Below are 14,034 nucleotides of genomic sequence, written 5' to 3'. Positions count from 1 at the left end.
CCGATCCGATCCCATCCGATCCGATCCGATCCCATCCGATCCGATCCCATCCGATCCCATCCGGCCCCTCCGCCACCGCCCCTCGCCCCCCGCGCCCTTCCCGGCGGCCCCCGCGCCTCCCGGCAGCCCGCGCGGCGCCGGCCGAGGATGATCCACGAGCTGCTGCTGGCGCTGAGCGGGTACCCCGGGGCGGCCTTCACCTGGAGCAAGCGCGGCGGCCTCCAGGCACGGCCCGGCCCCTGCCCTGCCCCCGGGCCCGGCCCGGCCCCGCCCCGGCCAAAGCTCGCCCTCGCCCGCCCCTCACCGCTGTTGTCCCCCCCCAGGTGTCTCAGGAGCTGCCATTCCTCCACCCCAGCGAGACCAGCGTCCTGAACCGGCTCTGCCGCCTCGGCACCGACTACATCCGCTTCGCCGAATTCGTGGAGCAGTACACGGGACACGTACAGCAGCAGGTGGGGCGCCGGGCCGCGGTATTTCCCGGGAAGAGCGCAGCAGGTGTCACTAAGGCCAAGCTGCCCCGGACACGTGAGTGTCCCGCGGCCCGTGGCCCATACCCGCGCCAGCACTAACAAATGTGCTTTCCCGAGCGGCGCTCCAGAAAGCTCAGTGCGGTGCACTTATGGGAGGGTACAGAGCAGTGAAAGATGGACAAAATGTAAAATCTCATTCTTGAGGAAGTCTTGTAATAATTTCTGGCCGCAGCAGACTGGCCAGGGTTTGTGAACTGAATAGGATGCTCATGTCTACCTTGTAGTGAGTCCTCATCATGGTTTGTGAAGAGCTTTGAGATCCAAGAGACATGCTTAAGTGAAAAGAAACACTGGTACCAGTGGTTCCCAGCACTTGCATAGGTCTACAAAACTTTGCTCAAGTAACTTTCCTTGTGACAAGGTTGTATTTGTGGGTTTGATCACTTTATGGTGGGATAAGGTGCGTTTCAACACCTTTGGAGCCCTGACTGCTGCTGTGACACTGCACAGATACTCTGTTACTCTTCAGACCTACACTAGGGTGCTGATGCAGTTTTTATTGTTTGGTTTCAGGACCATCACCCATCTCAGCAAAACCAGAGCGGATTACATGGCATTTATTTGCGAGCCTTCTGCACAGGTCTTGATTCAGTGCTGCAGCCATATCGACAGGCACTACTTGACCTAGAACAAGAGGTAAAGGAGAGAGATGTGGAACAAGAGGCAGTCATGCTGCTGACAGATGGTGGAAAGCTGTCATTTCTGCAATGCATATGCTAAGTAGTAGTACCTAAAATGAGACAAGGTATTTTCCTTTCCACATGAGGGTTGCCTTCCAAATTATTCCTGTGAGATGCCATTGTAAATTAGTCTTCATCCTAATAAGTATTAAGTCCCCTCTTCTTTCGGTTCAGTAGGTGCTCCATCTGTGTCAGAGCCCAGTGCCGCTTCAGACTATTGTCTCCTGTTTTCAATTTTAAAGGTTTTGCTTAATCTCCTCTAGATTAATAGCTGTCTTATCTTGGGTACTGTGACCATCCAGTGGTTGTCGTAATTACTTTTCATTAATTGCTTTATCCTTACAGTTTCTGACTGACCCGCATCTCTCCATCTCACATGTTAATTATTCCTTGGACCAGGTATGTCATGTTAATAAACAGGTAGTGTTCTTTGGTTACTCTTTCCACTCATTGAGTCTAATAAGAAAGCATATGGGATAAAGAAGGGTTAGTTTGTCATGTCATGCCATTTCTGTCTAATACCTCTACATTTGTAGTCCCTTAATCATGCTCAGAGGATCACCTGCACTTCAACACAAAGCTTAGGTCCTCCACCTTGACTCTCACACATTCCTCACTACCTATGTTTAGCCTGAACTACTTCTGGAATATAACTTCGTGCATCTTGCTCCAGTGGAGGGAGGACATGCTTCCGAGAGATTTTCATGTCATGTTTCTCATTTGTGGGGAAAGCCATATAAACAGTTTCATTAAATTGCTGTGTTTAGCTGCTGTCCAGACTTATTCAACTATAGTGTTTTCTCTCTGTCTTGCATAACAACCTAATTCAATATTTTGCTCCTTGTTCTGCAGTTTCAGTTACTCTTCCCCTCTGTAATGGTCATGGTGGAACAGATCAAAACTCAGAAGGTACAGTAGAATTGCAACTAGTTTCTCTTAACAAGTTTCCTCTTTTTAACTGATAAAGTTATTGCTGCCCCCATCCCAGACTTTTAATACTAGCAAGGAATGTGGTTTGAGTAATGGATGCCCTATTACTAGTACTGCTGTAAGTATTGAATAACTATTTTGCAAATCTGTTTACACTGGATTTGACTTTTTTCATTATCAGTATGATCTTTGATGACTTGCATTTTATAGTCACAATGCATTTTATAGGACAAGATGCTGTTGGTTGGAATTTCTTCTTTTCTGAATCGGTTTTCTCTGACTGTCACCAGAAAAAAAAAAGATGCTTACATTTTGTTAAGCAAAAGTTTTGACAGAAGCTTGGGTGTAGAGCACACATGGATTATGTTACATCTTTTTTTCTGTAAGGCTTGTTCAGTTTGCTAAGGGACTTTCTTGTGAGCAAAAAGCGCAGAGTCTAAATGTATGAAAAGACTGTTATCCAAATAACAGTCTGTTATCCAAATAACAGACATAATGTAACCTTTTCTTTCTGCAGATTCATGGATGTCAGATATTGGAGACAGTCCACAAACATAGCTGTGGGGGTTTGCCTCCTGTTCGCAGTGCTCTTGAAAAGTATGTAGATACAGTAAAACTATTATTTCATTCTTCTGTAGGAACTGGAGTTAGTGTCAAAGTATTTATCTTACTTGTTGAAACAGTACATGCAAAACAGCCTTGCATGATATAAAAGTAGGAGTAGCATGCAGGGAAAACTGTCACAGTCCCCATTATTTATCTAAAGCAGGCTTATGGTGGGAATTAAAGTTTTCTCCATGCTTTGGGCTAAGGGCTCAGAAAAGTTAAGACCCAGTGTTTTTTTTTTTTTCTTCTGAACTCTACAGGAACTGTTTTGCGTATGATAGACTTGTTACTGATTTTGAGACTTCAAAATGATAAATGTGACTGGGTGAGCATTGTGATGTTTGTATGTCCTTGCGAAGAAAGTCAGACTACTTAAAATATAAGTTGTGTTCACGCTGAAATGTAATTGAGTAGAAACAGCAGGAATGGGAAGCCACTGCAAACTTATACCTCTGGCTAGCAGATTTCTGTGGAGAAGAAAAAATCAGAGGATATGTTAGTTTAGTTTTGCACCTTTTAGTTTTGTCCACTTTTCTATATTTAAAAAAAATTATAAAATTCCACATTAGCCGTTTAGTACTTGCCATACTGCCAGGCTGACTGACTGGACTTTCCAGAATGATGTACAATAAGGTTTTGGTTACTGCGTTCAAAGGCTCCGTTGTCTGTTTGTCTTGACCTCAGGATTCTGGCTGTATGTCATGGAGTCATGTATAAGCAGCTCTCTGCCTGGATGCTTCATGGATTGCTACTTGACCAGCATGAAGAGTTCTTTATCAAACAGGGCCCCTCTTCTGGAAATGCCCCTAGCCAACCCGAAGAAGATGACGATGACTTAGGAATTGGGGGACTTACAGGAAAACAGCTACGAGAACTGCAGGACCTGGTAAGAACTACAAGTCATAGCTTGGCATGTTTTGGTCCTTAGGGAACTAAGGAAGAAATATATTGTCTTCTGCTTCAGTGTGAGCTATGCTAGACTAGACATATATTGAGGCCTGGCAAGATGGTAAATCAAGGAAATGAGGTAATGTAGTAGTTTGCTGCTAGGCATAAAGGACTGAGACATCTTTTGGCACAGTTGGATAATCTGGGGGCAGAAGGCCCTACAGATGGAATCTCTGTAGATGCTGATGTTAAGCGATTGGAACTGTTGCACACCCCCTGCTCTTGACTGACTGGTTTCTCGTTCCTTATGGTCAAGGCTGGGATCTATAGTAGCAATTGCAAAGGAAAGGGTGTGGGGAACTTTGCTGTTGACTTGATTCACACCCTTTCTCTGGGCAGCTGGGTCAAGTACCTTTCTTGCACAACCATTAGTTGTGCAAATGTTACCTAACACGTTAGTGCTACTGACAGTACTGGTGGAAAATGTGCTCTGGAGAGTCAAGAGGCTGCTAAGCCAGGGAGCGACCTGCTGGTATGCTGGTGAAATGCAGTAACTCTTCCTGTAGATGACATACCATTAGAGTGCCCTTGTGCAAAGCAGCTTTCTCAATGGAGTAATCTTCCACACTTTGAGCATTTGAGTGTCTGAATAGAGATCAGTGAGGAGCAACTGCAACTCTAATTCATGCTCTGGTTTACGGTGAGAAAACATTTCATGGGCACCTATGGTGTTAGTGTGCTGCATGCAGCTTGGCTGTGAATGCACAGAAGATTCCCCTCAAAACAGCATGTTGCATACTAATTAAGTACCCTATGCAAATAGTCTCTGCTGAAAACAGACTACACACAGACAAAAACAAGGGAAAACTTTAAAAGGCAGTTAGTGAAAAATCTGTTATTTCACTGTATCAGATAAAGGAAGACTGTGAAAATCGGCGAGTCTTCTGGAGCCATGGTGGAAAATGTGGACATTAAGAAGATAACACCTAGACATTAGCCTTATTACCTCCTTTCTTCAGTATTATTAACTAATGGTGTTGGCAATTTCTCAGTCAAAGAGCAGAATAAGAAATCCTGAGTGTTGATGGGAGAGACCAATAAAATATTTGGGTATTTGGGTATTGCCTCATCTAAAAGTGTAAGTAGAATCTATAGAAAAGAATTGCCTACCTCTTAATGTTGGCATTAACATATATATAGATATATATATATATACACAAACTTGAACTGAACTCTTCTGTTAAAAAGAAAAAGTCTGTAGAAGGCAAACGTTCTCAAAAATTTTTCAGGATGATGTTTTTCTGGATTATGGACTACTGAAACTAATTCTCCAATAACAAGAAAACCAAATTAAATGATCAGCATCGCTTCTCTGAAGGAAAATCTTGCCTCTGTACTTGGAGTACTTTAATAATACATTCAGAAAAAAGTTAATAACTTACTGTATTGTTTTAAACAACTTTCACAGGAGCTGAGAAAATTCCCTTATTTTTGCTAGCAAGCCTTTGGATCTTTATTTGCTCACTAGTGGAGGCATTTACATTTGGCCTGTATCACAAGTGTTCTAGAAGTGTTAAAACATAGGAATGGGTGTAGGGGTGGATTATTTTTGGTAATGCTAGTTAACGTTGTTATAGCAGCAAAAGGACTCATGTAATGCAGTTTCAATAAAAATTCCTTTTGCTGATATAACTTCCTTTGGTACAGCCAATTTGCTGCTATTCCACAAAGGTTTAGCTTCTCCTTTTTCCACATCTGCTCCACTCTCTGATGAAAGCGACATCTCTAGAGATATCTGCTAGCATACTAGAAGCATAAGGAAGTTTACTGGCTTACTTAAATGATACAAATCAGTTTTGCTGCCTTTCTGCTTACTTCCAACATTCTTGGGTGCCCCCTCACACACACACACATACACACCACCCTTTATACACCTCTTCTACACCTCTGCTTTTCTCACACTGGTTTCCTCTTGATTTCTTTTCCCTGGTGCCTCTGACAGCGCTTGATTGAGGAGGAGAACATGTTAGCTCCATCTCTAAAACAGTTTTCTCTGCGAGTAGAAATGCTGCCCTCATACATTCCTGTGCGGGTTGCTGAGAAAATCCTCTTCGTGGGAGAATCTGTACAGATGTTTGAGAATCAGAATGTTAACCTGACCAGAAAAGGTAATGAACATCTTTCTTGCAACCTCTGCTCAGTTATGACTGACTGACAAGTAGTTTCCAAAGTGCTTTCCAATATTAACAAATTCCTCAACAATCACTGATGATTGCCTGATATTCTTCAGACTATAGGGATGGTTGTGCTAGGGCAGAGCAGCGGTTCCAGTGTTCTGCTTCTGATTGATTCCAAGGGAGCAGTATAAGAACGGGATGAGTAAATAACACCTTCCAAACACAGTCTCCAAATTTCCAGCAGCAAGTCACCATGTGATTTGCTCTGGATAAATAAAGCAATTGCAAAGGTCTTGTTTTCTTTTCTGTTTGCATCCCTGTCCCTAAATGCTGCAGATAGACACAATGGCACATCTTGCTGTGAGTGTATATGTTGCAGAATGGTGTCACAGTATTAACATGCATCCACAAACACAAGAAATTCATTTGCAAGGTGGTCCCAAAAGTTGCTGTGGAAGACAAATTATCAAGATGGAACCTTGAAGACAGCAAGGGAGAAGCAATTCCAGCTGATGGTTCTCTTTGAGAGCCTGATAAGTTTACATTGGAGCTGGTTTGGGAAATACATTCTTACACCAACTGGAGAGGACTGCTGTGGTGGCTCTATCTTGAGTTTGTCTAAGCAAAAGTACTGAAATTACTTGAGTGACATTACAGAGAACAAAGGACCAATTCAGCTGGACTGTTTTCTTGCCTTAGCAGCAGCAAGGTGAAAAAAAATTGGTCTCCTAGCTCAGCTGGTTAAAAAAAAATGTCCCCAAGTTCAAACAATAGGACAGATTTGAAAGAAGCAGGGATAGGGGGAGAACCAAACCAACTTTTGCTTTGTGTTCAAAGATCTAGCTCAGTCCTAGAAAAAGGGCTGTCAGCAACAACCATTTATGTAGAAAATATCTGGCGTTTTTACTGTTACCACAGCACTGCCATGGCAAGTATCTATACTGTAACTGTACCTGTATTAGTAATCTTGTACCTTGGTACTTTGAGACCTGCTCTTCACGTTCCTTGCCAGACCTGAGACAGTGCTGCCTGGACAGCCTTTCTGCCTCACTGTGCTGGAAGGGGTCTGCAGGTCTCCAAATGACATTCCTTTTTACTCTCCAAAACACTTCTCATTGCTGCCCAGGCTCCATCCTAAAAAACCAGGAGGACACTTTTGCAGCAGAGCTACATCGACTCAAGCAGCAACCACTCTTTAGTTTGGTGGACTTTGAATCAGTGGTTGACTGGATACGGAGCACTGTTGCTGAGGTAAGCAGCCTCCTAGGAAGGGTAACTGCTGTGCAGGCTGAGGAGCGTTTAAGTTTTGTGAGTGACTGGGAGAAGGGGGCTAACAAGCATGTGAGCATGCAGGTAGCTTTCATGTTCTTACGGGTTTCAGAGCTTCATGTAACCCCAGCTTCTAATGACAAAAGGACATTAACAAATACTATGCACTTTCATGGGTGAAAGAAGGGAAGTTTTTGTATATTTTTTTATTTCACTAGAAACGACTCCAGAACTTTTCATTGTGCTTTTAGTATAATAGATGGCATCTCACTGGTCATATTCTTTGCTTTAGCAATTTTTAATCTTTTTTTTAAGTTGCAGTGGGGAGGAGAACCTGAGAAGATGGGGAGGTTAGAAAAGTGAGAACAAAGCTGAGGTGGAACCTCATAAGAATTCATAGGAATTCGCCTTTTTTTTTTTTTTTTTTTTTTTTTTTTGTTCAACGGTCTTTATGTTTCTTAGGCAGAGTTTTTTGCTGGTACATATCAAGAGTTCTAACTAGTAGCATGGGCTGCTACACAGGACTGTGTTCTCTTGTGCTTTATATAGCATTGGCTATAGGTGCTTTTTTGTATGCATTGCAAGTGTTTCAAGACAGCTACTATTCTCTCTGAATGGGTAAGAGAATTCTGAGGGGAGGTCTCTTGTTTTGTTTGGCTTTTGTTTCCTCATTAGCATCTTTGGAAACTGATGGTGGAGGAATCGGATTTACTAGGACAACTGAAGGTAATGTAACTGCTTGTTTTTGCTGAAGCAGCTTTTCTTTCTTTCTTTTCTAAATAGCTGTTTCCCATTAAATACTTTACTGCCTTCTACTCTGGGTTTTCTTCTTTTAGATAAAGTTGTTTTCATTTTTCAGGTCTCAAGAATGAGCACAGAGTGATAAAGAGTTAGAGGGGTATGTGTATGTGGTTTTGTGGTTTGCATCTTGAAGCAAAGGCGGTGTGGACTCTTTGGTCAGTGAATGAAATTCAGAACTCTCCAGCTGTGTTTTGAAATGGCAGAAATTGCCCAAGCAATAATAAAAATGGGTGCTATCAGCTAGGATGCTTAAAATTTCTGCTCATTTTGGTATGTTTAGATACAAAAAGTTTATCTTCACAGATTATAAAAGACTTTTATCTTTTGGGAAGAGGTGAGCTGTTTCAGGCTTTCATTGACACTGCACAGCACATGTTAAAGACGCCACCTACGGCTGTAACTGAACATGGTGAGTGTTGATTATTCACTTATCAAACTGTCCTCACTGGGGTATAGCAGGAAAATGGTGAGCCATGTCCAGTACAGGAGAGCTCTGTCTTACCTTCTAGATGATATCATTAGTTTTGAGACAACAGCATTTGTAAACTAGAATGTCTCACAGAGTGAAAACAACCTCTCAGAAACTTTCAGATGGCAGGTTTCTCCCCATATTTGAAGCTGAAATTAAAAGAAACCAGTGGCAATAGCGCATCACTGTTGTCTTTTATGGCTGGGCATAAATAACTAATGGGTGCAAAATTAGCACTAGCTGCATCATCTTGGGTTGATATGTGTGTTCTCTTGTTGTCAGATGTCAACGTTGCATTTCAGCAGTCTGCTCATAAGGTGCTGTTAGATGATGACAACCTTCTTCCTCTTCTTCACTTAACCATTGAGTATCACGGAAAGGAGCATAAAGGTATATATACTTGCATTTTTAGTAGTGAGTTAAGATGGGAGATGATGACCTTGTTTTCAAATCCTGTTGCTCTTCTCTAAAGTTAAAGAAATACTAATTTTGTTCCCTTTACACCCCAATGTGATGGCCCAGACTGCTTTGGCTCTTCTTAATTCTGTTCTCTCCCTTTCCCCTTTTCTTCCTTGCCATGGTTGTATTGACAAAGAAGATAATGTAATTCAGCACCTCATTTGTTTTCAGATAGTTCTCAGACTCGTGAAGGGCCTTCCCGGGAGTTATCTCCTCGTGAAGCCCCCACATCTGGATGGGCAGCTCTGGGCCTTTCTTACAAAGTTCAGTGGCCACTGCACATTCTCTTTACTCCTGCTGTTCTTGAGAAGTAAGTACTAGATATGGTCTTTGTATATTCATCTATATGTTCCCTGAGCTCAGGCAATCACTAATGGTTTGTTTTTTTTTCACTATGGAGAGAAAGGTAGAGTTATAATACTTCATCTTGCTCTCTGAACCTTAAAATGGCTCTTTTCACTTACTCAAATATTGAGAGTATTTGTAATGATAGTAAGACCTACAAGATGCTGACAGATCTGCACTAATTTACAAACAGTGCTACTTTAACAATGTTTTCACTGGCAGCTCCCCTCCTTACACCAAAATTAACTCTGTATTTTTTAGGTCAGTAACCAATACAAGCAGAAATCTTACTCTGAGATGGGCCATCACCTGATCTGCCCTATCTATTGACAGGCAGCCACCTCCTGTTTCTTTTTCCAGTCTTTCATTATGTTCTCTAATACCTGCAGCCAAGGAAGATTTTAGCCTTAAACAACTTTGTATTTTTTTTTCACTGTAGGTACAATGTTGTGTTCAAATACCTGCTGAGTGTGCGACGAGTCCAGGCTGAGCTACAGCACTGCTGGGCTCTCCAGATGCAACGCAAACACTTGAAATCGAACAGAACAGATGCCATCAAGTGGCGTCTGAGGGATCACATGGCTTTCCTTGTGGACAATCTTCAGTATTATCTGCAGGTCAGTATTCACAGAGTAAGACAAACTATCAGTTAGTCAGGAACTGGCAAAAATGCATGGAGGGAGCACTGGAGACCTGTCTTTCAGGTTTCAGATTATTTCTACTGTAAGGAAATCAGAATTTCCTTTACAACTCTACACTTCTTCCAAGTTCCCAGACTTAGTGTTACAATTCAAAAGTTTTTTGACTTGTGATTCAGTGAGTGTTACTAGAAATGCAGGAGTTCTCTAGTGGCTCCAGTGCTACTAAACATTTGTGAGAAACCACAGACATCTCTGAAGGATCATCATTAAGATGCCATCCTGGTTTCTTCCCTTGCCTCTTATGTGAACTCCACTGTGAGTTAAGTTTTGGGGTTTTTTTGGTTGGTTGGTTTTTTAAAGAATTGAAAGAAGCCATATTCTGACCATTTGAAGTCAAAAAAGAGACTTTTCAAATGTAAACAGCAGTTACTAATAGCATGTTTTTGTGAGAATGACCTATCACTTTGTTAATAGCTGTAACAGCGAATTGATGGGGCCTGGCTTTCTAGCTTCTGCAGAGTATCTCAGCTCTGGCTGAGCTTTTGCACTGCAGCCTTTGCCCTAAGATTCCAGATAGCATCTCCCAGTATAAGATTCAGAGATTACTACTATCAAATACCTTTGTTTACATGCTGGTTATATACTTTTTTAATAGCTAATCTTAAAGAAAGTGACCATTTCCCTTTCTACATAGATATTACTTAGGCATCAATAATTCCTTTGTCCCCCCCATTATGTACTGCTGTTGTCTATAATTCCCCATTCATCGGGTGGAGAGAAGGGGATCCTCAGCCTCTAACATACCAGTAGCAACAAGCAAGTTTCTTACGCAAAACTTCTGGGTGGTCTGACACTAATGAGATATCTTTGCATATCCATCAGGTGGATGTACTGGAGTCTCAGTTCTCACAGCTTCTGCAGCAGATAAATGCCACACGAGATTTTGAGAGTATACGATTGGCTCATGATCATTTCTTAAGTAATTTGTTGGCTCAGTCTTTCATCCTCCTAAAACCTGTAAGTAGGTCTAGTTTTCACCTTTTTCTACAAATTCTCCAACTGCCCTAAGAAACACACCTTTTTGAACAGATACAGCAAATCATATCTTTTAAATCAGATCAGTGATAATCTCCTGCAGAGCACAGACTACAATTCTAGGAATAAGGCAGGTTTAAACTGGAACAGATAATCAAATTAAGATCACTTAATTTACAGCTGGTGAGCGTGAATGCTGCATTCCTGGCAATTTTAAATTAAGATTATTTCAGTGTTCACTATTTTATCTCTATATTTTTATCACAGGCCATTTTATTAAAGAAGTACTAATTAGCATAATTCTGGGAACTGTACTCCTGAGGGACTCGTGCTGAAATGCACTAGACTAGGAAAAATTCTCTCTCCTACTTCTACTCAAGAGAATAAAGATAGCTGAGATCTTCTGGAGTAGACTTTTAAGGGTCTCTTTTCTTTTAAGAAAAAATATGTTATAATGTTGCAGTATTTTTATAAAGCTTTAACCTCACAGAAGCATTCCCAAAGAAAGTTAGTTTCAATGAAACAGTGTCTTTTTGCTCAGTCTGTGAAACTATTATAGCATAAAGATGGCAGAATACCAACTATCCAGTCTGGAATTTTGATGTGTTCCAGTAGCTACATCTGTGAAGCATTTGGCCTTTCCTAAACTCCTGAATGCAAGTTATCTTGACCAACTGATACAAAAAAAAATTCCAAGTTTAGTGAACAGTGAAATCAAAGCCTTGAACCATAGCTCTTGCTGGTCTTTCTTCTTCCTTCTTCATCCTGAAGCTGCAGTGAATGACCTGCTGGTTGGACAGGAAAGCCAGTGTTCAACTGCTCTGCCTATGTGGATGGCTCATACCAATCCTGTTTCCCCAGTAATGTCTGCAGAAGGTTGGAGGGAGGGGGGAAGGGCAGGGGGGGGAGATACAGCACAGCGTTTAAACCCTTTCTCGATAGAAAACCTTACAAAAATGCTACAGCTACTTTAACATCTTCCTTACTGATTAAAAAATATAGTATCACAACATCTTGATTATGAATGCTGCAACTTTTTGGGTACCAAGAACTGCTTTCCTTGTATTTGAACTCTGTTTCAACTACTATCTGCTTTTTATCCCATGCAGGTTTTCCACTGCTTAAATGAAATTCTGGATCTTTGTCACAGTTTTTGTTCTCTGGTCAGTCAGAATCTGGGCCCATTAGATGAACGGGGAGCTGCACAACTCAGTATTTTGGTGAAGGTGAATCTGTGTTTCTGTGGATCTGTTGTTCTTCTATGCAAACATTTGCCTAAGCAGTTATCTTGGCTTTAACAGTTGTAGTACAAGAGTGTAAGCTGAGATGTTCTACATGAGGACTTGTAATTATTTTAATCAATCAACCATACTTAGGCTGGAAATTCTGTGTGCACAGAGAGGAGGAATGTGGCCAGATATTGGAACAGAATGAGGCAGGTATTTGTTGGTGTCTCTATCCCTCCTTTAGGATAACTAACACCTAGGAGTTCTTGTGGGTCACAGCTTACCTCATCCTGGACCACAAGGATCACTTCTCATGCAGTGCTTCTTTTCGTCAGGCTGTTAAAGGACTGGCTGGGCAGAAACAGAGATTAAAAAAGGCTTGCTTGCTTTCTGAGAGGGCCCAGAACTGACTTCTTCTAATTTGTAGGGATTCAGTCGTCAGTCATCACTTCTCTTCAAGATTCTCTCTAGCGTTCGCAACCATCAGATAAACTCTGACTTAGCTCAACTGCTGCTACGCTTGGATTATAACAAATACTACACCCAGGCTGGAGGAACCTTGGGCAGGTAGGAATATTTTCAGGGTTGCTTGTAGCGTTATCCTGAGGTACTTGGAAATACAAAGCCATTTTTATTGATTGCTTCTAGTTATTTTGGCTTACCCAAAGTGTTGCTAAATACCATGACAGAGAAGTAACAAAGCAGCATGAATTAATTTGGGGGTTTCATATGCCTTCTCCCCTTTATTTTGGCAGGAAGTTGAACAAGCTGCTAGCTCATATTGGCTGAAAAATGCCAATGTGGGTTGATAAAGGGAGTTACTTTCAACATGTAATTAATACTTTACCCTTCTCTTGCAGTTTTGGGGTCTAAGTACTAAGACCTTTCCTTCCGGATGTGACCAGTGATGCATCAAGCAGTGGAGACTGGTGCTCTTGGACAGTTGGGAGAATTTGCACTCAACTTCTTTGTAGCTGGCTCTTGCCTGGTGAACTACTGTTTCAGAAGGAATTGGCAAAGAAGTGCCACTTATGTGAGGCTGCCCAGTGACCGCGGGAAGCTACTCTGTTTTTTCTGAACTAGTAAAAACATGCTTTCTGCAGCCCCATATATTCTTAAAAATGCTTCTAAGGAGGCAATCTGTGCCTCTTCAGAAAGTGAAAAAGCACCAAGAATTATAATGTCTTGACTCTTCAGCTGGACTATGCTCTGTTGCAAGTTGGAGTATGGAGAAAGTAATCTACTGTTCTTGACTATGAATAAAGTTTTAGCTGTATTCAGAAGTTCCACTTGTGCAGTAAACCGATTTACAATACACAATGTCTGCTGATCAAATACATACTACCTGATAAATGAAACAAGCAATAGCATTTTTCAGTTGAGGTGAAAGGGGAGGGAAGAAGGAATAGATTTCAAGAATCTCTTCTCCTGCAGTGCACTATTCTAGCGTATCTGTGCAGGTGAAAGAGACACCAGTGATATCACATGCTTTCTCTATACAATTTAATACATTTTGTGTGCTGATACTACGTGTGCCTAGACAAAGCAGGAGCTTTGCCTTATTCGAGTACCAAGCACCCTGTGCCGCCAGAAAAGTGCACTTGCAGTGACCCTCATCAGACATTTCCCTGGGGTATCTGTCTGCTCTGCCTGGGCTGTTTTCATTCCAGACTAGTTAGAGTGCTACTAGTGACTACCCTACTGTACCGAAATAAAACCATTTTGTCATGCAACTGTATGGAATATTGTCAATATCTGCCCCCCAGTGCAAAGGGAACAGAGTGCCATAGCTATTCTCTGTCAGTGAAAAGCAGTATCTTGCCTGTTACTAAGATTTTGTAGCCCCGCTCCAACAGACTATCTTGCTGCAGGTCCATTTGAATGACTGGCAGAAGAGAGCCCTCCAGTCCATCACTGGGGTGTTGTATCAGGTTTCCAATTTGAACACAAAGGCTGCCAGGAAACCAGCCTTCTCTTC

General features: G+C 41.8%; 1 protein-coding gene across 2 annotated transcripts; it reads left to right on the top strand.

The window, feature by feature from the left end:
- Window positions 1–109: 109 nt before the first annotated feature.
- On the top strand, window positions 110–13,794 carry TUBGCP4 (tubulin gamma complex associated protein 4). Of its 2 annotated transcripts, XM_027666740.1 has the most exons (18): window positions 110–225; window positions 324–452; window positions 1,044–1,166; window positions 1,556–1,609; window positions 2,063–2,119; window positions 2,658–2,737; window positions 3,431–3,632; window positions 5,637–5,802; window positions 6,938–7,062; window positions 7,756–7,806; window positions 8,185–8,290; window positions 8,633–8,740; window positions 8,981–9,119; window positions 9,594–9,771; window positions 10,678–10,812; window positions 11,940–12,056; window positions 12,484–12,623; window positions 12,917–13,794. In XM_027666740.1, exons 1-18 carry the CDS (start codon window positions 148–150, stop codon window positions 12,927–12,929), a joined length of 2,001 nt encoding a protein of 666 aa, XP_027522541.1. In that variant the 5' UTR covers window positions 110–147; the 3' UTR covers window positions 12,930–13,794. The 2 variants fall into 2 exon arrangements, with proteins under 2 accessions (XP_027522541.1, XP_027522543.1); XM_027666742.1 differs by lacking the exon at window positions 1,556–1,609 and having other exon boundaries at window positions 123–225.
- Window positions 13,795–14,034: the final 240 nt, after the last annotated feature.

Source organism: Corapipo altera, unplaced genomic scaffold (genome assembly GCF_003945725.1).
Source record: "Corapipo altera isolate COAL_440 unplaced genomic scaffold, ASM394572v1 349, whole genome shotgun sequence".
Taxonomy (NCBI): Eukaryota; Metazoa; Chordata; class Aves; order Passeriformes; family Pipridae; genus Corapipo; species Corapipo altera.
This window is presented reverse-complemented; position numbering and strand designations above follow the sequence as displayed.